Source organism: Chlorocebus sabaeus, chromosome 9 (assembly GCF_047675955.1).
Source record: "Chlorocebus sabaeus isolate Y175 chromosome 9, mChlSab1.0.hap1, whole genome shotgun sequence".
Classification (NCBI taxonomy): domain Eukaryota; kingdom Metazoa; phylum Chordata; class Mammalia; order Primates; family Cercopithecidae; genus Chlorocebus; species Chlorocebus sabaeus.
The window spans coordinates 15674657-15701863 of record NC_132912.1 but is presented as its reverse complement, the minus strand read 5'-3'; the positions used below and the strand labels follow the sequence as shown (position 1 = coordinate 15701863).

At 37.5% G+C, this 27207-nt stretch overlaps 1 protein-coding gene across 1 annotated transcript in view; it reads left to right on the top strand.

Moving 5' to 3' along the window:
- ITGA8 (integrin subunit alpha 8) overlaps positions 1 to 27207 on the top strand; it is a 205425-nt gene that overhangs the window by 124937 nt on the left and 53281 nt on the right. Inside the window, exons 21-25 of the mRNA XM_073018751.1 lie at positions 249 to 341; positions 6201 to 6280; positions 12171 to 12251; positions 23369 to 23474; positions 26614 to 26772. Coding sequence (XP_072874852.1) covers positions 249 to 341; positions 6201 to 6280; positions 12171 to 12251; positions 23369 to 23474; positions 26614 to 26772 — 519 coding nt within the window. The remainder of the gene's footprint in view (positions 1 to 248; positions 342 to 6200; positions 6281 to 12170; positions 12252 to 23368; positions 23475 to 26613; positions 26773 to 27207) is intronic.

The following is a 27207-nucleotide window of genomic DNA, read 5'->3' as shown; positions in this document are numbered from 1 at the left end:
ACGCGTTGTCTTCCTTAATGAAACACAATAAATATGCTTACCCGTCCAATACATTTATTTCTAAAATTTAACTTTTACTTTTCTCTTGCTACTTTCTCTTCTCAGTTAAGGGTCATCAATTACTTTTTTTGCACTGTCACCCTCCTGGGTGTTTGAGATCCAGGGGAGCTCCCAGGCCCCCAGCATGGCTTTTGTGTCAAGATGTCATTTATACTGCCCCCTAAATCCCCTGTTCTTTCCCATTGTAGGGATTTCGACCACTGAGCTGTGAGTACAAGATGGAAAATGTAACCAGGATGGTGGTGTGTGACCTTGGGAACCCTATGGTGTCGGGAACAAATGTAAGAGAGAACCAGAAATACTGACCGAATTCCTTCTAACTGGACTTTACAGGCAACAGATGGAAAGCTCTCTGGTTACCACTCAGCAACTCAGCACCTAGCAGCAGCAACAAATTAGGCAGGAAATTGCCAGAGTAGTGGGATTTCACATTACAGCCTACACAGAGCGAATCGTCTCAGGCCACAAACACAGAAAGATGCAGGCTCTTCTATGCTTTCTCTTTAGACATAACTCTTGCGTGTCGTTTAGTTGCAACAAATCTATGCAGACTTTGTTTTTACTACAGATATTTTTTAAAAATACCTTTTATTTGAATTTCAAAAGAAATGCAATGTGAGTTAAAGACTTTAAAAATAACCAACTTAGGACAAAGAGTTTAGCAATGGCAATTAAATTAACTTTTATTTCGAATATACCTCCTATATGAATATCATTCAGAGTATCTTCATATTTTAAAAGTTATCATAACCCGGTTTTTGAATCAGCTTCACCAAGTTTATATTTTCCATTATCTTACTTGAAGAATTATACAGAAAATTATAGTTTTGTAGCAAGGAGAAAAAATAAAGATTAATAATGATCTCCAACATACATGTGAAAAAATAGTTCTTTGTTTTCCTCCTCCTCATCCTTTTTCTTCTACTTCTCCTTTTTGTTTCCAGGTTTAGGAAATTTCCACTCGGGATTGCTTGTGGAAAATAAATAAATAAATAAATAAATACATACATATATATATATTTTCAAGATGGAGTCTTGCTCTGTCACCCATGCTGGAGTTCAGTGGCACGATCTCAGCTCACTGCAACCTCTGCCTCCTGGGCTCAAGCGATTCTCCTGCCTCAGCCTCCTGAATAGCTGGGATTACAAGTGTCCACCAATATGCCTGGCTAATTTTTATATTTTTAATAGAGACAGGGGTTTTACCATGTTGGCCAGGCTGGTCTCAAACTCCTGACCTCGTGATCCACCTGCCTCAACCTCCCAAAGTGCTGGGATCACAGGCCAATAAGTTAATTTTATCCAATTACAGTTAAGTATATGCATGGTAACTAGTAATAAATATTACAGTAAGCAATTATTTTATGACATAAAATCAGAAAAAAAATTCTGAACCCTGAAAGTATTAACAAAGCTTACATAAATTGAACATACATAGTCCTCTATTCAAAATTAGATGTTTATGATTACCAGTGAAATAGCCTGTTTGAAAGAAACTTCAAGGAAAGTCATCATTATGTAGGTTTGTATTAAAACAACTTCCCAAAGTTTATTCCAAAGAGTGCTAGTCCCCTGAGAGCAGCCTTGAAAAGGGAATTCTATGGTCACTGTTGAATGTCATGGCCTTCCTTGGGAGATTCAGGTATGCATTTACATTTTAAAGATGCTGATAAGTCTTTCAGTTAATAAACCTTTTAGCCTGATGTTTCATACTTTTGCTTGAGCATTTGAAACTTTTCTCAAGTTACAATATTATGCTAGAATGATATTTTTGCTCTTTTATGCTATAATGTTGCTTTGATCTTGGGTATTCAAAAATGTACTAAAACTGTAGTAAACTCGCTTCTTGGGGCAAAAGTAAATACATATTTCAATGACAAGTACATTCCTATGACAGATTATTATTGGTGATCATGGATTGATTGTCCTCTAGGTTATAAACTGAGCAGTGGGAGGAGGGGAGCTTTTTAATGTTATTTTATTGAATTTTCAAAACAACCCTGTGAGTCAAGTATTTATTTTATGGATGAGGAAATCGAAGCTCAGAGAAGTCGAATGAATTGGTCAAAGCCTCACAGAGGGTAAAGGTTAGAACCAAGATTCAAACCAAGCCTTACTGCAAAGCCCGTGTTCTATCCGGTCTGTAACATCGTGAAAAGCCCTTGGATAAAAACGAATGAGTAACAGATGAGACTTTAAAATGAAGCATTGAAAGAGAGAATGGGATGTCTACACTGAGATATTAGAACATTTTTCACTATCATAGTCCTTTTATCTGGAAGCTAATGAATCATTTTACTAGTTTTTGCGAAAAATCCAACCGCCTATTTTATTTTATTTTATTTTGAGATGGAGTTTCACGCTTGTTGCCCAGGCTGAAGTGCAATGGCACGATCTTGGCTCACCACAACCTCTGCCTCCTGGGTTCAAGCGATTCTTCTGCCTCAGCCTCCTGAGCAGCTAGCATTACAGGTGCATGCCAATGTGCCAGGCTAATTTTGTATTTTTAGTAGAGATGGGGTTTCTCCATGTTGGTCAGGCTAGTCTCGAACTCCTGGCCTCAGGTGATCTACCTGCCTTGGCCTTCGAAAGTGCTGGAATTACAGACGTGTCCCACCAAGCCCAGCATCAATGGCCTAATTTAATATGAAGAGGGTTACCTAAGACAAAAGAGAAATGAATTGAAGTGGTAGCTAACAGTGTTAGCATTTGTAGATGATGGACCACTCGTTCCTTTTTCAGTATTAGAAGTGTTACAGCTAGACCAGAGGTCATCTAAGGATAATCTTGAACAAAACTGGCCACCAGTATCATTCAAAGTGGAGGAAAAATGGCAGTGGGTCTTAACCACAAATGTGTTTATGTGAAAGGATGTCAATTCATTTTACCAGCAAATAATCTTTACAGGGAAGTAAATTGTTTATATTCATTTATCTCTGAAGTCTATAGTAGAAGAAACCTAATAGCTTTCTTATCTCGTTCTTTAATGCCATTAAACACATCAAATTTTATTGCATTCTGTTTTGTTATAAAACACTTTGATTTATATTCTTCTTCATTTTGCACTTTAAAAAGAATACTCTCAGTGGGTTGTGGTAAAATTCCAAATGGAAAAGCAGTGCTAAAGATTTTAAAAGCATCATAAATTGCCAGGAATGTTTAGTTCTATCTAATATCTTTTGAAAATCATTTTCAAGTGACTTTGTATTTTAACTTAACAAAATATTCAAGGTAGTATTCAGAAGTTTTACTTCTGATTTTTAAATAGTAAAGTCATTTCCATAGAGTAGCTATAGTAATATAAGATATTTATATGGCAATAAGATTCATAACAAGTTGCAAATTTTCTCGTGGGAAAATTTTTTTTTAAATGGTGGTGTCAGTGAAAGCGCTTTAAAATCAATGCCATGAGATCTGGTGTTTGGTACTGGTTAAGGACACATGCACCTCTTACCAATATGAAATTGTCACATCTTCAATGGGTCTTTGTCCCATGCTGATTGTTCTATAATGAAAACCAACATTAGGTAGCGTAAGAAAACAGTAAGTTTTCTATCACTGGAAATAAGCAAAAAAAACAAACTCTCATTTTTCGGCAATTTTGGCAATTTTTTTTGTTTTGTTTTGAGATGGAGTCTCACTCTATTGCCCAGGCTGGAGTGCAATGGCACAATCTCGGCTCACTGCAACCTCTGCCTCCTGGGTTCAAGCGATTCTCCTGCCTCTGCCTCCCGAGTAGCTGGGATTACAGGCACTCACCACCACACTCGGCTAATTTTTGTATTTTAGTAGAGATGGGGTTTCATAATGTTGGCTAGGTGGTCTTGAACTCCTGACCTTGTGATCCGCCCACCTTGGCCTCCCAAAGTGCTGGGATTACAGGAGTCAGCCACCCTTGCGCCCAGCCTCTTTTGGCAATTTTTATTGCACTGCTTCTATAAACCAGGTTCTAAGCTAGAGTCTGGCAATATAAAGATAAAAACATACAACCTTCACTCAATAAGAAACTCAAAATTAGCAGTGTCATAAGTTGAGTGGTGGAAGAGTGGTAAAAAAGGAGACAGAAAATAAAAAGGAGAACAATTTTGCCTGGCCCAGCCCATAGGATCAGAGAATGTATTACAGGAGATATCTCCTGTCCTGAGCTTTGAGGCGTGATTTAGGAGTTCTTCAAGTAGAAAAGGCAAGTAAAAGCTAAAAGTCTTCTGAAAAAGAGAGAAGAGGCTGATAGAAAATTGCTCCTTTGGAATTATTAAAAAATTCATCTGGCCAGGTGCGTTGGCTCACGCCTGGAATCCCAGCACTTGGGGAGGCCAAGGCGGGTGGATCACGAGGTTAGGAGTATGAGACCAGCCTGGCCAACATGATGAAACCCCGTCTCTACTAAAAATACAAAAAATAGCTGGGCGTGGTGGTGCACACCTATAATCCCCGCTACTCGGGAGGCTGAGGCAGGAGAATCACTTGAACCCGGGAGGTGGAGGTTGCAGTAAGCTGAGATCATGCTACTGCACTCCAACCTGGGCGACAGAGCAAGACTCTGTCTCAAAAAAATAAAATAAAATAAAATAAAATAATCCTTGCTGGGACATAATGCCTTACAATTAAGACACATCTGGGTTTAAATACCGGCTATACCTTTTATCAGCTGTGATACTTTGAGCAAGTCACACTGAAATGAGAAAACACCTACCTATAGGAGTGTTTGGAGCAATGAATGATATGACAAATGTAAAGCCATTAGGATGGTACATGATTTGAAGCACATTCGGCAAGGGCTGGTGAACTGGTGCTGCTGATTTATGACAAAAGAGATGATTTATTATTAGTTCCTATTATTACTGCTTCATGTGAATATGAGTTTTTGTTAATGGTTTGATTCTGATACTATAGTGGCTGTGACAACAGATTTGAAAGTTAGCTTACAGGGATTTAAATTCTAGCTCTGTAGTTTATTTGCACTGCACCTGGAGCAAGGTACTTCATCTCTCTAATCCTCAGGTTGTTGCTCCATTGTATAATGTCAGCAACAACAGCCCCTACCCCAGAGTGCTTTTTGGGATTACATGAGATCACGTGTGTAAGGCATAGTACAGTGCTTGGAAGAGTAAGTAACATAATATTACAGATGTGTTAACTATTATTTTTACTTCCTTATTTATATCACCATTGAATTTATTTTCCCCATGTTTTTATCTATTTACAGGTTATGAAAATAGTAAATGCAGTTTTAAAAATTTGGAAAAATTTAAAAGGAAAAAATAATCCATGTAACTGTAACCTCAACTAGAACATATTATTCTGAAACATTTTCCTATAATACATCCACGCTCCTGTACTGTAGAAGAATTTTTTGATTTGTAGACTTTTAAAACCATAGCTGAGGAGCATTGCACATAAACATTGTAACCTTCATTCATTGTTGATCGTTATTACATTAGAAGCATTTTCCATATTGTTGCGTTGACTTCACAGCTATAATTTCAATGACTACATAAATGTCCATCAAACAGAAGCATCATAGTTTTCTAAGTCAATTTCTGGCAGGTGTGGTGTTTCATGCTTGTAATCCCAGCACTTTGGGAGGCCAAGGCAGGAGGATTGCATGAAATCAGGAGTTCAAGACCAGACTAGACTCTGTCTCTACAAATAACAAAAAAGTTAACTGTGTGGTGGTGTGCACCTGTGGCCCTTGCTACTTGGGAGGCTAAGGAAGGAGGATCACTCGAGCCTGAAGTCGAGGCTGCAGTGAGCCACGCTCGCACTACTGCACTCCAGCCTGGGGGATGGAGCGAGACCCTGTCTCAATCAATCAATCAGTCAATCAATCAGTGTCTTCTCATGTATTTGGATTATTTTCAATTTAACACACAAAAAGGTGGCAAGAGAGGAGGCAGTACAGAACTAAATGGAGAGAGAGAACCAACCTGTACTGTAACCTGAATCTTCTGGGGCCTGCAGTTCATTGCATGACTTCTCTTGGCTCTCAGCCACCTGGGTTAGAAGCAGAACAAAGGAGAGAGTTACAGTGATCCAGGGTGGGGTTTTGCAGGAATGATTTACAAAATATTTTGATGTTGTGTACAAGCTACTCTCATGTAATAACTTTATGTCCTGTGTGATTTTATTTTCTTTTTTAGTATTCCCTGGGCCTCCGATTTGCAGTTCCACGTCTCGAGAAAACAAACATGAGCATTAATTTCGATCTCCAAATCAGAAGGTTAGACAACTTTACCTGCCTATATTATTGACAGCACTCAACAGAAAAGAGATCCACAGTGAAATGATGCCACCTGTCAAGGTCCTTGGCCTTAAAAGCTCATCTGAAATTAGAACCCAGACTTTCACAGCCCATTTATTCTTTGTTTTCCTCAATTATTTCAGTAATTTCAACATTTTAGGGGTTTTGAAAAAGAGATTAAATTATATAGACCAAGTTATGAGACAGCAAAATTTTGTCCTGGGCACCCTCCCACCTGCTTTACTTCCGCTTTTCCTCATTCCAAAGTGCATGCCTTTCCCCACCCTAACTCCATGCTCTCTGCTGGGCATCAGCTAGTCCCTGAGAACAAAATCTGTGCAAAAAAAGCATAGATTTTGCATTGACAATCCCGAAGTCTCTTCAATTTCCAAGAATGAATGAATCTCTGACGGCTTACCTGTGAGCACTGTGGCAGGATGCAGGTGAGATACTCTATTTTGAGGGCAAACCCTTCTCTAGCAATGATAAGCCGAGCCATATAGGTAGCTGCCTCTCTTTTCTAAGGCTGACACTGTTCGAGAATTCAACTGTGACTTCGTCTTCTTACCACCTATCCTGTTTGCTCCTTTGTGGCTGAAAATAATATTTTGTGAAAAAGAAGACCTGAAGAAAGTAGTGTGGCATTTGGACTGGGGCTTCCAGCTGTGAACTTAAACCCATTAACTGGGTAATGGAATCAGTTTAATGGCTCTAGACCCATATTAAAAGGAAATTGAATGGAAATTAACATACAATATAATATAATATAGTATATACTAGTACAGCTCATGAAATGTTCCTTTCAGTAAGTATAAATATGTGTAGTAAGATGTCTAGTGAGAGGTATATATTTTTTGCGGTCTGCAGCTTAAAAAGTTTGAAAAACACTGATGTAAACAGGACATGCAAGCCTTCTGTATTTAGTTATACCTTGCCTGGCATGTTGAACCCTTACTCTAACCATTAAATGAATATGAAATCAGTATCCACAATTTGAGTCTCAAATACTAGTGTGCAAGATGGTTAATTTCTAAGTTTATCTTAATATCTTGCAAGAAGTATCATTAGAGTGTGATAACTTTTAGAATAATGACTCCATGCAATGGATTACTTTTTAAATAACTACTTAAGTAAAAGGCTTAGAATTTTTTAAAAATGTATAAAGTCTGTAAGAATGTAGCAGATTTTTAAAATCCACAACCCATGTCACAAATTACTCTCCCACTCCAAACTTTGTGATAGATTTCTAGGGAGGAAAGTTTTCTCAACTTACCTTAGGTGTTTATTTCTGACCTTAATGAAGTCTTTCTTGAATTTAACTTAGAAATTTTCTGCTGAATTTTAGGTTTTTAGAATCTGGATAAAATTTAGTGATGGGATACAAATGGAATGAATTCTTCTGTAATATTCCTTCATTTTACCTAAAGCATGTTAAATCATTTCTTTGTATCTATAAAAATATATTAAAGGTATAGGAAGCCCTAAATATTTTTATTTTGGAAATCTTCTGTTGATATTTCTAAGTATCTTAAGAAAAATAAAACAGAAACAAAAACAAAAACAAAAACAGAAAACATGTCATAGCAAAGGACCATCATCCCTCCAGACAGTAACCTGAAGTTTCTATTCCTCTCCATCATTGTCTGTGCCATTGATCCTCCACTGACATGAAGTTTTGTGTCACCTGGGGAAAGAGACATCTCTCACAAAATACACAACCTTTGTACAGAAAGGAAGTCTGGTACAAAGCAAATTCATTGATATTTCCTCCTCACTCTTGGTTGAAGTTACAAAAGAGAATGGATGCAATTAGTAGTTCATCTAAGAAGCAAAAGACACTAGGTAGTGTTCTAGATGCTTTCCCCAAGTCCATCCTGTAGATCATCATTTAAATAATGAATTCAGTAATGAAGTGCCAAATCTGCTGTAAAATAGAAATGGCCACATTTTTAACATTCCCCTTCATCTAAAACAAAGGGTCATGACTGATTACATTCCATTTCTACTTATGACTATTTTAACATTACCCTAAAAAAATATAAAAATGCAGAAATGCAGAAAGAACTGGAATATACATATAGCATTAAATTCCCAAAACATACATTATAGGTATAAAAGCAAGAATACAGTGTTTGAGGCCGGGCACAGTGGATCACGCCTGTAATCCAAGCATTTTGGGAGTCCAAGGCAAGTGGATCACTTGAGGTCAGGAGTTCAAGACCAACCTAGCCAACATGGTGAAACCTTTCCTCTAATAAAAGTACAGGTGCACGCCTGTAGTCCCAGCTTCTCTGGAGGCTGAGGCTGGGGAATTGCTTGAACCTGGGAGGCGGAGGTTGCAGTGAGTCAGGATTGCGCCACTGCACTCCAGCCTGGGTCGTAAGAGTGAGACCCCATCTAAAAAAAAAAAAAAAAAATACCGTATTTGAGTAAAACACTGTAAAAATTCAGTTACTAGGGTATTTGAGAGCTGAGCATTTATCTGCCTGGTTTGCTGGCTGACTCCAAAGCTGTAAATAAGGATGTAGATGGATGGTTTTGCATTTGGTTTAAATGTGTTTAAACCAAAAATAAATTAAACCAAATGTTCTGAAGTCTAAACTCTTACAGGCATATATTGACTGCCATGACCTGCATTTAATGAATCCCTTTTCCACAAATAGAAGTCAAGAGAGAAATGGGCTTTATATGTTAATAAACTTAAAGTATTTCCTGTTACCAAATATTTGCATTAAGCGATCTCTCCATGCCCTCACTCTACATGACATAAACATTTTCCTCCCTGTGTCCAATGGGTCTCAGATTGCAATTGCCACATACAAACAGGTCTTGGTAACCATCTCAGAGTTACTTCCTTAGTAATGGTGGGATGAATACTGTGTTATCTTTGCTGACATTCCAAAGACCACAGAAAGCATAGAGGGAATGTTAGAATACAGGAAATAGGAAATAGTAAGGAAAAAGAAAATAGCATTGGAGTAATAAAGTGAAAAACAAGTCTATCCATAGTATATAACATAGGGTGCAGTTGTAGAGAGGAAATTCATCATTCTTTGTGTAGAACCAGCACCAACAGTTTAAATAGTTCAGCTTCCATGGCGGTGATGGATGGCTTGTTTGGATGTAGCAGTGGTATTAGTGAGGGAGCTTTCCTTTCAGGAAAGAGGTCAAGGAAGCATCCAAGTTATTTATCAAGACTGGTTCCTTTCTTACCAGGAGATTTTGCTGACACCACTGGTATGCAGTAGCAAGTGTCATGGCAAGTCTGTGTGACAAAAGATGATTTTGATTAGCCGACTAGAAGGTCTGGACTCAGAGTCTGCTGCTGTTCTTGCCGCATTTCAAAACAGCCTCTAAAAGCCTAGTGTTAGACTTGTTTTCAAGGATAATTTCAATATTCAATGTCTATTTACATATTCACAGTATTGTGGGTAATGAAAAGTGTGTTATTTAAACCACTTGGGAAGAAAATACAATAGAATTATGCAATAACTTATATATATGAAACTTTGTTTTTTCATAATTCTAATTTCCACAGCTGCCAAGCAGTAGTGAACTAGAAATAGGAAAAAGTCTGGTTAATCTGTGGCAAAAATATATTTAAATTTCCAAGCTAAAGAATTACTCATAATATATTTAGAACCATAAAGTCTACAATAAGTAAAATTACTTAATTACTTCTTAGTGGTTAGAATTCAGAATACTGCTTTAATAACACACACAGACATTTTTTTAGTTGACTGATCCTCCCCAGATGTGATCTTAATAAAATGGCCTGGAAACTGGGGTTCAGCCTCTGGAACAAGTCCCTTAAGCTCAGTCATGGATTTAGTGGCGATGCTCCATTCCAGGAAATGAGCCTGACATTTGCCTGTTTATATCTTTTATGTGTGGTTGCAGTTTAAGTTGTCTTATCAGTATATACAATCGGCCAGGACTTCTCAAAAGCATCATGGGAACAGTTCTGCCTCCTCCTGCTTTGAAAGCAGAATTTTATCATATCCTTTCCAGCTTTCACATTTGGAAAGCTTCAAAAGCTAGTCAGAACCTACCCCATTACCATCCTCTTGGTGCTAGAGCTTGTCCATCGAATCAGAGTGAGATTTGATGACAAAAAAGGAGGACGCCTTCTCTTCCTAACGACTCCTGAATATAAACATGACCTGTTATTGGTGATGTGGCTGTGTCTCGGTTTGCTAAAAGCTGCCTAAGTTTTTAGTGACTTCAGTAAAAGCATAATTAGGATTATAAAATGCAGATAGAAGCTGCCTTCAAAACCCAGTTACTGGTTGAGACTCTTTGTGAAGTATGTTTTATTTTCCTCATAGCACATGCATTTTGAAACCCATGCATTTTTAAAAGTTGTTTCATATCTAATTATATTTGCTGGAGAGAAAAAACCCCAGCCAACTTAAAAAATAATTTTGTCACTGTTCAAAGAAGTGTTGTTAAACACACACCTTCTATCTAGACACTCTTAATGCATTTTGTAAATATCCATGTCATCTCCTAATTGCCTGTTTATGAACTTCCCAACTTCCTTGGGTCTATATTCAGGGCATTGTGGGTAATGAAAAGTGTGTAATTTAAACTTGTCTTTTAAAATACCCTCCAACTCCTTGTCCTAGTTATCTGCTGAGTATGCAGTGAATAGATGCTTATTTTAACACTAACTTAAGAAATAACCCGTAAGGAAGATGAAATTGCTGCCAAGCCAATGTATGGTATGATGCATCCCAGAGCCAAACACAAATGCTGTTTTGATTATGTGTTTCTCTGCATTATTCATGCCAGCTCTTCCCTTTATTAGCAAGAAAAATCAGGAGTTGGCTGTGCTGTCACTTCCTACTTAATGGGCAATGAACATGATATGCACAGAGTTGTTAAGGAATTTGTCCAAGGTAGAAGTTGCAAAATGAACTCAGTTCAATACCTTTTTGGTTTAGCCATTTAAAAAAGTGTTAGTTTTGGCCAGGCATGGTGGATCGCACCTGTAATCCCAGCACTTTGGGAGCCTGAGGTGGGCGGATCATGAGGTACAGAGATTGAGATCATCCTGGCCAACATGGTGAAATCCCGTCTCTACTAGAAATACAAAAATTAGGCCGGGCGCGGTGGCTCAAGCCTGTAATCCCAGCACTTTGGGAGGCCGAGACGGGCGGATCACGAGGTCAGGAGATCAAGACCATCCTGGCTAACCCGGTGAAACCCCGTCTCTACTAAAAAATACAAAAATCTAGCCGGGCGAGGTGGCGGGCGCCTGTAGTCCCAGCTACTCGGGAGGCTGAGGCAGGAGAATGGCGTGAACCCGGGAGGCGGAGCTTGCAGTGAGCTGAGATCCGGCCACTGCACTCCAGCCTGGGTGACAGAGCGAAACTCCGCCTCAAAAAAAAAAAAAAAAAAAAAAAAAAGAAATACAAAAATTAACTGGGCATAGTGGCGTGTGCCTGTAGTTCCAGCTACCTGGGAGGTTGAAGTAGGAGAATTGCTTGAACTGGGGAGTCAGAGGTTGCAGTGAGCTGAGACTGAGCCACTGCACTCCAGCCTGGCAACAGAGGGAGACTCCATCTCAAAAAAAAAAAAAAAAAAAAAAAAAAAAAGAAGAAGAAGTGTTAGTTTATCCAGATATCTATTGTATTTCCAGATAGAGTGTCTCTTCATAGATAGCTGTTACATTACTATTGATCCTCAAAGATCTTAGCATTTCTCTGTACAAATGGTTATGATTTTGGAGAATGAATACACTTGTTTCCTGAATGATCAGGTTAGTAATATGTGTTGCTCCTGTGATATACAGAATGTTTATGATCATATATTGTAATAATACATCTGAGCAGATAGATTTAAATCACATGTCCCTGTGTTTTAGTTCCAACAAGGACAATCCAGACAGCAATTCTGTGAGCCTGCAAATCAACATCACTGCTGTAGCGCAGGTGGAAATAAGAGGGTAAGTAGTAAGCAACGCATTGTAATAGTATTATAGCCTTCTGTATGTAGGGTTAAGATAAAATACTAGTGAAAACGATGTGGAATTTTCCTGATGCATTAGAGATCACAGTTCATTTTGGATATTAATTTTCACTCTTTTCTACTGATTGTTATTAGCCTTCCATTGGAAAGCAGAGTAAACCCTAAATAATAATTAACTCCAAGAATATTAAAACAAGAAATCACTTTATGCCAGGTGTGGTGGCTCATGTCTGTAATCCAGTGAGCAGATCACCTGAGGTCAGGAGTTTGAGACGAGCCTAGCCAACATCGTGAAACCCCGTCTCTCCTAAAAATACAAAAATTAGCCAAGCGTATAGTCCCAGCTAATCAGGGGGCTGAGGCAGGAGAATCACTTGAACCCGGGAGGCAGAGGTTGCAGTGAGCCAAGATCGTGCCATTGCACTTCAGCCTAGGTGACAAGAGTGAAACTCTGTCTCAAAAAAAAAAAGAAATCACTTTATTCCCCAAATTGACAGTGCAGTAATCAAACTATAAAAACCAGTTGATAAGAAGCCTAATAAAATAGACAACCATGTGATTCCCTGGAAAAAAGTCTCAATTCTCCAATAATTATTTTAGCATGATGACATTTTAGCCTTACCACGCCACATCTGGAGTTTAATAAATGACTAACTCTCAGATGCAAGGGTTGATTGGATCTATATTTTATATCTTTTTTCTTTGGTCCTATTCTTTAAGGAAGGTGCCAATAAGCAATCAATTGAGAGACAGGGGGAAAAGGGTCAAGGAAATGACAACCAGCTGCAAAATCCATGCCTGGGGGAAAAAGAAATCAGAAATGGGTTGTGTGTAGTTCTTATCTTGAATGAAGTTGGAATTCATTGATTTTTTTTTTTTTTTTTTTTTTTTTTTCCTGATGATTCTGGTTTTTCAGAACAATCACGGATTCAGAAAATCACAATCTGGTTTTGAACAAACAACTCATTGTTTTTCAAAACAATGACATTGGCTAAAAATGTCAACTGGTATTTTGGACCAAGTTGTCACTGGGGTTCCAGAATCCTGGTTTCCTTCCTTTTCCACGGTGGTTTACAAGCTTCCGTGATGACAGCTGGTATTTCTGCAGGCAGAGCCAGTGCTGCCATGGGTCCTGCCCTGCTGTCCTGGTGCCTCTGGGGCGCCCCCTGTCGGATTAGAAAATAATAGCAATGTCTAACATGTACCGTTCCTTTCTGGGTGCTACTCCAAGTTAGCCCATCTTAAAATGAACTAGTATCCTCCTTGTACAGGTGAGGGAATTGTGGCCCAAGGAGTTGAAGGTTAAACTAGTAAATATAGGCAACTGTCTCCAGAGCTCATGCTTTGAAATGATCATGCTATCTATCCTGCCTGGGATATTGTTTTTTGAAACTTATCTACATAAAATCATATTCTATGTATGTTTCTGATTTTTTTCCACTCAAACCAATGTTTTTGAGATTCATTTTAGTGCACATGCCTGTAAGTCATTCATATCAACTGCCTGAGTGTTACATTGTAAAACTATATCATAGTTTATCTTATTTTACTTTATTTTGAGACTGGGCCTCACTCTGTCACCCAGGCTGATCTTGGCTCACTGCAACCTCCACCTCCTGGGTTCAAGTGATTCTTGGGCCTCAGCCTCCTCAGTAGCTGGGATAACAGGCATGCACCATGCTTGGCTAATTTTTGTATTGTTAGTAGAGACAGGGTTTCACCATGTTGACCAGGCTGGTCTCGAACGCCTGCCTTCAGGTGAATCTGCCCGCCTCAGCCTCCCAAAGTGCTAGGATTATTACAGGCCTGAGCCACCGTGCCTGGCAAAAATATACCATAATTTATTTATCTATTCTACTCTTGACGAAAATGCAGGGCTTTTATTATTTACCTTTTTGCAATTGTTTTTTGTACATATCTTCCAGTACACATGGAGAAGAATGTCAGCAGAGGATACGCTTAGAAGTGGAAATTTAGGATGAGAGAGTAGGCTCTATTTAACTTTACGACATAATACCAAAGTCTTTTTCAAAATACTTATGCCAAATTACACTCCCGTAAGAAGTGGGTGAAGTTTCCGTTTCCCCACACTGTCAGCTAACTCTCAACATGATCAGGTTTTTGAGCCAGAATGGTGGATAAGAAATGATACCTTACTTTAACTTGCAGTCCCCTGGTACACAACACCAAAAAGAGTTTGGTGTTACGTATTTTTAGTAGAGATGGGGTTTCGCCATGTTGGCCAGCCTGGTCTCAAACTCTGGACCTCAGGTGATCCACCTGCCTTGGTCTCCCAAAGTGCTGGGATTACAGGCATGAGCCACCACACCCAGCCTTTTTTGCACATAGTTCTACTAAAAGAGTTGACTTTTTCTCATTAGTGTATAGAAATTCTTTTCTATTCTAGAGTTAAGGCACTAATCCTTTATCAGTTACAAAGATTGCCAGTATCTTTCAACAGTTTATGGAGTTTGTGGGGTTTTTGAAAAGCAGATTTATTGGAATATAAATTACATAAAGTAAAATTCATCCTTTTTAGGTGTCTAGTTGAAGAAGTTATGACATGGAAAGAACATACAATATAGAACAGTACCATCACTCCACGTAGTTCTTTTGGACTACTTTATAATCAACCCTTCCCCACCCCGAGACCCTGGCAACCTTCACCTATTTTCTGTCACTATAGTTTTGCCTTTTTCCATCTATAATGTCATATAAGTCATTGGGAATGATGCTAGCTTCTTCCACCTAACCTCATGCACTTGAGAAACATCTATGTTCTTGGATGTATCAGAGACAATTTCTTTTTATATATATACTTTTATTATTATACTTTAAGTTCTGGGATATATGTGCAGAATGTGCAGGTTTGTTACATAGGTATACACGTGCCATGATGGCTTGCTGCACTCATCAACCCGTCATCTACATTAGGTATTTCTCCTAATGCTCTCCCTCCCCAAACCCTCCATCCTCTGACAGGCCCCGCTGTGTGATGTTCCCTTCCCTGTGTCCATGTGTTCTCATTGTTCAACTCCCACTTAGGAGTGAGAACATGTGGTGTTTGGTTTTCTGTTCCTGTGTTAGTTTGCTGAGAATGATGGTTTCCAGCTTCATCCATGTCCCTGCAAAAGACATGAAATCCTTTTTTTATGACTGCATAGTATTCCATGGTGTATATGTGCCACATTTTCTTTATCCAGTCTATCATTGATGGGCATTTCGGTTGGTTCCAAGTCTTTGCTATGATGATTTCTCTTTACTGCTGAGAAGTATTCCATTGTATGGATGGACATCCAGTGAATTGTTCATCCGTTCACTTGTTGGTGAACATTTGAGTTGTCTTCAGTTTGAGCTATGAAGAATAAAGCTGCTATAAGTATTCATGTGCAGATCTTTGTTGGAATATTTGCTCTCACAAATGTAATTACTGAGTTGTATGATAAGTGTATCTTTACAGGAAACTGTGCAACTGTTTTCCAGAAAGGCAATACTGTTTCCATTATTCACTCCCATCAGTCATGCATGAGAGTCGTCGTCATGAGCCATTTTTGCCAGCATGTGCTTTATGTTGGTTTGTATTTAGTCATTCTAGTAAGCTTATAGTGTACTGCTGAGGTTTTAGTTTTCATTTGCTTAATGACTAGTTACATTGGGCAACTTTTCAGTGCTTATTTGCCATCAATATCTCATTTTTGGTGAAGTGTTCCTTCAAATCTTTTACCCATTTATTGGGTTTTCTGTCTCCTTATTATCGAGTTGTAGAAGTTCTTTGTATATTCTGGATAAAAAGCCATTTACCAAATATGTGTCCTGTGATTATTTTCTCCCAGTATATAGTTTGGGTTTATATTTCCTTAACAGCGATGTTCAAGGAGCAAAAGTTTGATGAAATCCAGTTGATTTTTTAATTGTTTGTGTTCTTTGTGTCCTAATTTCAAATAACGCTGTTCCAAAGTCACAAAGATTTTTACCTGTATTTTCTTCTAGGAGTTGTATAATTTCAGGTTTTACACTTGGAGCTATAATTATAAGGTAATTGTTATATCTGGTGTGAGGTGAGGGCCCAGGGTCTTTTTTTTTTTTTTTTTTTTTTTTTTTTTTTTTTTTTTTTGAGACAAGGTCTCATTCTATCTCCCAGGCTGGAGTGCGGTGGCGCAATCAAAGCTCACTGCAGCCTCCAACTCCTGGGTTCAAGTGATCCTCCCACTGCAGCCTTCCAAGCAGCTGGGACTACAGGCATGCACCACCATGCCAAGTTAATGTTTAAAAGTTTTGTGGAGATGAGCTCCCACTATATTGCCCAAGCTGGTCTTGAATTCCTGGCCTCAAGCAATCTTCCTGCCTCAGCCTCCCAAAGTGCTAGGATTACAGGCATGAGCCACTGTACCTGGCGCACTTTTACACTTGAATATCTAATGCCATTTGTTGAAAAGACCATTTTTACCCCCACTGAACTACTTTGGCACCTTTGTTGAAAATCCATCATTATATGTGAGAGTCTATTTCTGGATTTGCTATTCTCTTCTATTGATGTATGTATATATGTATGTACATCTATCTTTCTAATCTATATAATAATAAGGCTTGAAATACAGGAATGTATCCTGAGATTTTGACAAATTCATTTGTAAATTCTAGTAGCTTTTTGTTTGCATATTTCCTAGTATCTTCTATAAAATTATGTTGTCTGTGAATAAAAACTTTTTTCTTATTTTCCCATCTGCATACTCAAAAGTTTATCCAATTATAAAGTTAGAGGGGACAGTCCCCACACAGGATCACCTGCATTTTTCACACCAACTGCAAATTCAGGTGATTCCCAAAACCACCCTCAGTGTCAAAAATTCAGTAGAAGTACACAGAACTCATTGGAAGCTATTATACTTACAGAGATTATTACAGAGAGAAGAGACATTAAAATCAGTCAAGGGAAGAAATACATACTGTGGAATCTGGAAAAGGACCAAACACAGGGCTTCCATTGTTCTCCCCTGTGGAGTTAAGGGATGTTACTTTTCTGCTATTGACATGTGACAATATGCATGGAGTATCACCTACCAGGGAAGCTCACCCAAGCCTCAGTGGTCAGAGTTTTTACTGGGGTTCTACGACATAGGCATGATTGATTGATCATCTGCCCATATAACTGATCTCAGTCTCCAAGTTGATTGATATGATGTGACGAAAGCTTCCACTCTATATCACATTGTTGGTCTTTCTGGTATGAACAACCCCCACTCTAAATCACATGGTTAGGATATCCACTGTGATTCAAGGCCCCAGGCAAGCAAAGCTATTCCTATCAGGCATACAATTCCAAGAGCTTAGGCATTACCCCCAGAAGCTGAGGGCCAAGGCCAGACCTCTTCTTGGACAAGGTTAAATTATTTGTTACATAGTTATGCCTTTCATTTTTTTTCTTCCCTTATAGCATAGACTAGGAAAACCAGTACATGATCAATAGAAGCGGTAAAAAGAGATATCCTTGCCTTGTTCAATTTTACAAGAACACCATTCAGCCTTTTACTATCAAGTTTGATACCAGCTGCAGGGATTTTGTAGACACCCCTGACCAAGTTGAGGATGTTCTCTCTTATTTCTACTTTTCTTGAGAATTTTTAACATGAATGTATGTTCAGTTTTTTCAAATGCTTTTTCTGTGTATATGAAGATGGTTAAATTGTTTTCCTTTTTTATCCATTGAAGAGGTGAACTGATTAATTTTTGGTTTTGAATTTTAAACCAAACTTGCATTCTGGAGAAGAAACACATTTAGTCTTGATGATTATCCTTTTTAGATATTCTGGGATTAGACATGCTAAAATTTTATTAGTGACTTTTACATCTATGTTCGTAAGAAGTACTGATCTGTAGTTTTCCTTTCTCACGATATCTTTTTCTAATTTGGGTATCAGGTGAATGCTAGCTCCATAAAATGATTTGTAAGTATTCCTTCATCTGCTTTATTTTCTGGAGTAATTCATGTAGAGTTGGTATTATTTATTCCTCAAATATTTGGTAAAATTCAATGAAGACTTCTGAGTCTGGAGGGTTTTGTGGGGATTTTTTTGTAGGAAGGTTTTGAACAAGTCAACTTCATTCTTAGACGTAAGGTTATTTATAATATATGTTTCTATTTGAATGGGCTGTGGTAGTTTCTCATTAAAGGAATTTGTCTATTTCATCTAAGTTGTTACATGTATTGGCATAATGTTGTTCATAATATTAATGTCCTTTTAATAGCTGTAGGATTTCTAGTGATCTCTTCTCCATCATTATTGAAATGGGTGGTTTATATCTTCTCCTTTTTTCTTTCTTTTTTTTAACATTTTCTGATCAGTCTGGCTAGAGTTTAGTGATCTTTTCAAAGAATCCATTTTTTGTTTTATTAATTTTTCTTTGTTTTCTTTATTTTTTCTTTTCTTTTTTTCTATTTTATTGGTTTCAGTTTTTCTTGTTATCCTTTCTCATGCTTTCTTTGGATTTGACTTTCTCCCCCATTTCTAGTTCTTCTATGCAGAAATTTTATGTTTGACTGGAGACTTTTTTTTGTATATAAGCATTTAGAGGTATAAATTTAGCAGCATACCAAAATGTTGATATGTTGGGTTTTTTGTTATAACTCAGCTTAAAATATTTTCTAGTTTTCTTTGTGACTCCTTCCTTAGTCATGAGTTGACTCACTGGAAGTGACTTGTTTGATTTACAGATATTTGGAGCTAATCTAGATGTTTTATTTTTGTTGACTTCTAATTTCATTCTCTTATCTCTCTCGATGAGAAAATTGCTATTTTTAAAAATCAGAGAAAAAAACACAAGCATTATTTTTTACTATCTTATTTTTATATCTTTTCAAAGCTTATAATTAATGTATATGAACTTTTGTCTCCTTCTTTAAGCTTAGTGTTTCTTAGTTTTTCTAGCCAAAAATAAGTTGAAACTGTTTCTTAATTCCAAAATAAATTTTAAAATTGGGAAATATTTCTATTTGTTAGGACATAACTAAATCCAAGACAACTAATGGCTGAATATAACTATCTTTATTCTCAATATCCATTTTTATGAGATTAATATTTTCAATATTACTGTCATTACTTACAGTAAAAAAAAGAAGGAAATTTCTATTCACTTTTGCCAATAATCAAAACAGATCATTAAAGTTGGGTTTCTCATATGAATGTGGTTACTTTAATAGCTAGATTAATGTCCAACAATTGGCCACAGTTTATTCACTAAGACTGTGTTAAAATCCTTTTTAGCCATTTACATAGTGAAACTCTTTCCTGCAAATATGCAGCAAAACATTGGTTTCAATGTTTAATACATCAAAGAACAAACAGCTACTGTTTGAAAATCTTCCATGTTCTCTCCCGGAAATTTCTTTTTTTTTGGTCCGTGGTGTTTATTCTGATGTAATTTATCATGCTTTATTTTAAGCATTTTTTAATCTACTTTTTTTATAATTAAAAAATAACAAAAATGGATTTATTTATTTGAGTGGGAAAAAAATACTGAGAATTTTTCCATTTCTTTCAAAGCTAGATAACATCATCTTTAAGCAGATCTGTATGCATTTCGTGGTACAAAGGATCAGTTTAGCACATGTCTATGAGAAGTAAACTTGGCCACAAGAGACAGCACCACATACACTGAGTTCATGAAGAGTAGTAAGATTGCAGATTTTGTAAAATAATCAAGATTGAATGGGTATGCACTAAGAGAGACCACAAATATGAACAACTGAGGTTTGCATATGATACCGTCCACAGCAGGTAGGGTCAAGACTGTTCCATACAATACGTGGTAGTCTTTGCTATTTGGGAATGATAGGGTTTGAAAACAAGGATTTGAAACAGGATTCACAACACACTACCAAATCCTCAGATTTGAATTTCCTGACTGCGTATATACTTCAACTTACTGAAAACCTAATTCCTTTATTTCAGAGAAATGAAAACTTAAGTTCACACAAGAATCCATAAATAGGGAGGGGGGAGGGGTGGCATTGGGAGTTATACCTGATGTAAATGATGAGTTAATGGGTGCTGACAAGTTGATGGGTGCAGCACACCAACATGGCACAAGTATACATATGTAACAAACCTGCACATTGTGCACATGTACCCTAGAACTTAAAGTATAATTAAAAAAAAAAAAGGCATCATAAGGAAAAAGAGATTAAGAAAGATGATGCTCAGGCTGCAAACCTAAAAAAAAAAAAAAAGAATCCATAAATAAATCTTTATAGCAGCTTTGTTAATAATGGCCAGAAACTGCAAACAGCCCAAATGTCCTTTCACGGGTTGATAGTTAAACAAATCATGGTACATCCATCCCATAGAATATCACTCAACAATAAACAGGAATGAACAATCAACAGAAGGACCTTTAGGGAAGTATGCAGAGTCAAAAAAGCCAATCCCAAAAGATTGCATCCTGTATGATTCCAATTATATAACATTCTTGAAATGACAGAATTATATAAACGAGGAACAGATTAGTGGTTGCCAAGAGATATGGAGGAGATAGGGACAGAGGGAAGTGGATGTTCCTGTAAAAGAGGGTCTTTGTGGTGATAGAAGTGTTCTTGACTATGTCAATGACAATATTCTGGTTGTGATATTACATACAATATCACATTTTGGTTTTGCAAGCTGTTACAATTGGGGAAACTGCTAAATAATACATGGAATCTCTCCATATTATTTCTTACAACTACATATGAATCTACAATTATCTCAAAATAACATTTAATTTAAAAAAAACTAATTCCTCGCTTCTCCCAAAATGCATTTCTCATGTTTGTTGTTCCCATTAACAGTACCCCAGTCTTCTTCCTATCTGAGGGTCTCACTGGGATCATGTTCTAGCTTCCATCTTAGGATGGAAGGGTATGCAGTGAGGGTTGTAAGATTACCACACTGGCTGTTCATCCTAGGCAAATTACTTCAATATATTCTGTGTTGCTTGCTTTCTTCCTTCTTTCTAAAAAATTCACTTTGAAAACCATGAACACTGATTTAGTTGAGATCTTTAGAGAACCATTCTTTACCATGGTTTCCCTGGATTTGAAGTAGTCTTCAGTGGGTAAATAACTGAGTTTTGTGACCCATGCTTTTTAAATGATTTTGATATGATGTTTTGATAGATTATGTGTTTCTTCATAGACTTCTATTTGATTTTTTGTTACAGAACTATGCCAGGAAGTTTAAGTCATCTTCACTAAATACCACAGCAGCCTAGGAGCCCCGATGGTGCATTTTATATTAGAAATAGAGTAGCTGGTACTTAAGATCCGAGTTCTAGATCTCATCTGCAACTAACCCTCTACTTTCCTGTACAACAGTCTTCCTTTCATGTATAAAATGAAGGGTTTTGACAATATCATCTCCATAGTACTGGTCAAGATTCAAATACATATAATTCTATGAACCTAGGGAATTTATGACCAGTCCTGTGGATTGATAACCATAAAAACAAAAGTTTTCAGAGAAAATGTGTTCAGCTTCTGTGCTGTGTTTGTTCTCTATGCAAAATAAATAAATAAATAAATAAAAGTTTTCCTAGAACCTCACAATGGACAATGGATTGTGAACACAAACTCAACTCTCTGTTGCCAAGCTGAAAGCAAACTCCAGCTTTGGGTGGTGAGATTGTCAAGACAGGAATAGAAACCCAGGCTCTCTGGGCTTCTCTCTGATGAAAGGAGTCTGTCATGATTTAATCAAACCGAGTAAGAAAAGGGAACATAGCATAATGACAAACCAATATAAAGGTAGAAATGTTCGTGGTATCAGTCCAGCAAAGTTGTGCCCTGTTCTTCTTATTTAACATTGCACAGTAAGGACATATGCAAAGAGCTATGCAATTTAGCAACATTTCTGTGGGTTGTCTGTTTTTAAAATGTAGTCATTCCTAGAAAACAATGCAGTCAAATTAACTTTGACCAAAAGCATTTGAGATGTTTTCCAATCATTTGTGGTACACAAACCAAAGAGTTTATCATAATTTTCCAGATGAAGAAAGAGAGATATACAGAAATTAAATTACTTGCCCTAGGGTCAGAATATAACCCAATAAATTTTGCTAACATTTGAAGTTGCCAGAGGCCATGTTAATTATTGGATACCTTCAAAAGGGCACTATGACATCTGATTGCCAAAAGAGATGTTTTCTGTTGAGGTTACTTTTAGTTGAAAGTCTAGGAATTCTTTTAAAGACATATTTTACCTAAAAACTGCTAGAAGACATTGGTTTGTTTTGAGGACTACCTTTCTTAAGATTTTGTAAAAATAACAACTTAGTTTGTAATCAGCTTTTTATATGAAATAATGCCATGTATTGTATGTCATTTATCCAACGCTCATTTTCTAGGTGTAAGTTGCAGGAAAAAAAATAATCATATGTCAAGTTAATATCCTACTTCCTTGATTACACCATTTAACTCTCTGTCTCTCTCTCACACTTGAGATATCTATAAGACCACTCTATAACTCAATCACACTTTATTTTGTTCTGGCTCTGGGCCTAGCTTTCCCGGGAAGCCAAAGAACTATAGGAAGGAGGAAAGTACAATGACCACTTTTCCACTCTGATGACTTCAACCAGAAACTATATTTCTTCATAACTGGACATTTAACACAACACACAGCATCCTAGACTTTTTTAATCTGCAAAAAAGAGTCCCATTTCTTGATACGGCTTAAAGCAGGGATTAAATAACCGCCCCCCCCATCCACCCGCCCCAGCACACACACACACGTTCTCACATGTGAAATAGATGGATATATAGGTTTGGTTATTCATCTCAACTCAGGAACACTCTCCACTCTCTTCTTTAGTGCCCACGAGATGAGATGCTATAAAATAGTTGCCCTCTGGGCTGAAGAGCCTACAGTAGCAGTTTCAGATCCTTCACCGTGGCTGTAGTCATTCTACTGGATGTCACTTTCAGTATTTTTCCCTGTAGGGAATATCTACTCAAATAAATTGAAAGCCACTTTCTTCTGCTTCTGTTAGTGTACTGTCCACTAGTAAAACATTCTTTACCTTGGCCACTGCCAACAATTAACAGGACATTTCATGTTGCAGAGTGTCACACCCTCCGCAGATTGTTCTACCCATTCATAACTGGGAACCAGAAGAGGAGCCCCACAAAGAGGAGGAGGTTGGACCATTGGTGGAACATATTTACGAGGTAGCCATTGTCTATGTTAAAGTTGTGTTAGGGCTTTATTCTTAAGCCCTGTGCAAATAAATTCTATGTAGCATGATTATTATTATTATTATTATTTTGAGACAGGGTCTTGCTGTGTCTCCCAGGTTCGAGTACAGTGGTTCAGTCACAGCTCACTGCAGCCTCGACCTTCTGGGCTCAAGCAATCCTCCCATCTCAGCTTTCTGAGTAGCTGGGACTACAGGTGGACACCACCACACCTGGCTAATTTTTGTATTTTTTTCTAGAGACAGGGTTTCGCCATGTTGCCCAGGCTAGTCTTGAACCCCTGAGCTCAAGCGATCCACCCACCTGAGCCCCTCACAATGCTAGGACTACAGTAGATAGCATTTTAAAAGACATCAATCCAAGTTCTGAGCTGTATATACTGCCTAGCTTTATGCTGTGATGCTATCATATTGCAGTGGGGTGTAGTGGGGTGTTCTGTTGATTAATCCTGGATATAATCACTTGTTCCTTAGTATGAGAGCCATTACATGGTGAAAACACTTTATCTTGTTATTGTTGTTGTCATTGTTGGTTTTAATTATTTCCGTTTTTAAAAATATTTGGACAACCTAGACATAAAAATGGCTAGCTTCCTAGACATTACTTCATTTTTTCCTGTATCTCAGATATCCTTAAAACCCACCCATCTTTTAAACTGAAGGTCACCAACTAGAAGGTACCAGACAGAAAATATTAAGAACTATTCACTATTGTGCTCATATATAAATAGATAGATAGATAGATAGATAGATAGATAGATAGATAGAGAGATACATAGATATAAAAGCGGCTGGGTGTGGTGGCTCATGCCTGTAATCCCAGCACTTTGGGAGGCCAAGGTAGGTGGATCATGAGGTCAAGAGATCAAGACCATCCTGGCCAACATGGTGAAACCCTATCTCTACTAAAAATACAAAAATTAACTGGGCATGGTGGCGTAAGCCTGTAGTCCCAGCTACTCGAGAGGCTGAGGGAGGAGAATCGCTTGACCCTGGGAGGCAGAGGTTGCAGTCAGCCGAGATCGTGCCACTGCACTCTAGCCTGGCGACAGAGTGAGACTATGTCTCTAAAATAAAATAAAATAAAATAAAATAAAAGCATATATAATATATGAGATGGGAATATGGTACATAGATAAAAATAATTTTACTTTTCATCCAAAGAACCCAAATTGGAAATGAATATATTCTGAGATTTTAAATAGTTCATTGATTAGTAAAATATTTTCCAGAAGTGAACCAGTGTTGCATAAAAAGGAGCTGATGTTCTTTTCCCATTTCAGGCACTAAGTTGTGAACAGGGAGAGATCTACTGACCCATCACCTGAAACTTTTAAACTTTTTTTCAGTTAGAAGCCAACACAGATGGCTGGGCACAGTGGTTCCAGCCTGTAATCCCAGCACTTTGGGAGGCTGAGGTAGGAGAAGCACTTGAGGCCAGAAGCTCAAGACCAGCCTGGCCAACATAGCAAGGCCCAATCTCTAAAAATAATAATAAAAAATAACATAAATAATTTTCTAAAAAGAAACCAACATATAGCAAAGGGTTACTTTAGTAGTTGTTCAGGTTTTTGTTTGGTATTGCTCTGTTTTTTTGTTTTTTTGTTTTTTAAAAATAAAGTCAATGCTCGCAGTAAAGAGTAGTTATTCCAATTTGTTTTCAAGGAACCAGGCATGGAATTTTGGTAAAACCATGTTCTAAGGCATTCCGTTTGAGGTTCCTTCTCGACTAATGCCTTCTGTTCCTTTCCTATGTAACTCATGCCTCTAATCTAGTAATTCTGACTATGACTTTCATCTCAAGCTACAAGGGACATGAATAACATCCTCTAAGATTAACAATAAAGCCTTTTCAAAAGTGATGAACTGTTTACAAACGTGGGGAAGACACTTCAACTCCTGGCAGCATCAGCATGAAACCCTCCGTCATCCTCCCAACCTGTGGCCCAGATTCAGGAGTCTTGTCCAAAGCTGGATCAAAGCTTTGCCTTAAGCTCTTTTGATAGCAAAAGGATAACACAGTCTCCAAGGCCACTCTGATTAAGAACCTCACTGGAAAAAAGAAAAAGAAAAAAAGCTGTCAAATAATAAAGTTGTGTGTGCTGGTTTCTGCTCAAGAATGGTGAAGCTTTAAAGTATGAAAATATATTCAGACTCAGTCATTCTCAGGGCAGTTCTGCTTCAAATCTTAGCATAAATGTGGATCATAAAAGTTTAGGGTAGTTACTGGTAGTGCTAAAAGCAATCATCAAATATTCCATACATTGCTAATCCCATGACTCAAAATATACTATATCAACAGTTGCCAAACTTCTTTGATAAGATGAATTAAATAGGTCATCTAATAAGCAAAAGCAATTATCCATTGTTTTATAGATCACTATAATTTTCAGAACTGAGAAAAAAAGAAAAAAACAGAAGAAAATCCCTGCTGACTTTTAAAAAACTGTAATAAATGTAAATGCACTCGGTGTTTTGGGCAAACAATTTTGTGTCCTCCAAGTACAGGATTCACGTGTTAAAAAACGTTCATCTCTTTATGAGATGTGGCCTTTCTTGCCTTGATATTAGCTGATGGAAACGGAAGGAGCCCAGCTTTGAAACGTGCACTTGAAATGAACTGTAGTGATCATGGACCCGCCTTGGCTCTTAATGGATGGACATTCTTCCAGAGGGTGAAAGAGAGTGCATCACATATGGTTGCAATTGACAGTCAGTAGTCAAGAAAGCGGAGGCAGATTTCAATGTAAAGAGAGAATCACTAAGTTTTGAAGGCATATAATCAAAATTAAAATGTCTAGCACTACGATTAAATTAACATAAATTTAAAGCCAGCATCACAGTTATCAGACGAGGGTAGTATGGTCCTCACTGAGGAAATCCACTCTTAGAGCTTCACAGATTGAAGAGTTTTCTCTATAACACCAGCCCACGATGCTTTCAGAGTGCTTCTTGCCATTTTGACTCTGAATTTCTTAATTTTCCATAGTCATAGTCCAGATGAGTTAAAACCAATAATACATGCTTTTTAAAATGGGTCTAGAGTATCTGGAGTTTGATTTCATCTCTCTGCCTTCTGCTGTGTCATTAGATAACATGTCACTTGTTTACAGCTGCACAATATTGGACCTAGTACCATCAGTGACACCATCCTGGAGGTGGGCTGGCCTTTCTCTGCCCGGGATGAATTTCTTCTCTACATTTTCCATATTCAAACTCTGGGACCTCTGCAGTGCCAAACAAATCCTAATATCAATCCACAGGATATAAAGGTAGGAGTCTGGTCTAATCAGTGGTTTTGCTGATTTTATTTTTATGGTATAGAAAAAATACAAACTGGGCTTGTTTAAAAAAGAACAGTGAAATCATTTTAAGTTGCTTCAATGATCATTGATCAGACCTTTTCATTTTATAGTTAAAACACCAAGCTTAATTTAAAGTATTACTCCTAAAAAACTTAAATTTCTTTTAGTTTTATTGCTCGTGGTGACTTGTCATTTATTTCACCCATTTTAATAGGCACCTTTTATTTTTGGCTCAATTAGCAGCACACCAAAATCATAGATATGTCATGTCTGGGAGAATTAGTATAAAAATACTATTTTTAAAGTCTTTTTGGTCTATTGCCAAATTTCGTAAGGGTCTTTGCCAAAAGAGGCTCTTCCAGCTGCAGCCCATAGCAAGTGGTGAACTGTGATAATTTGCCA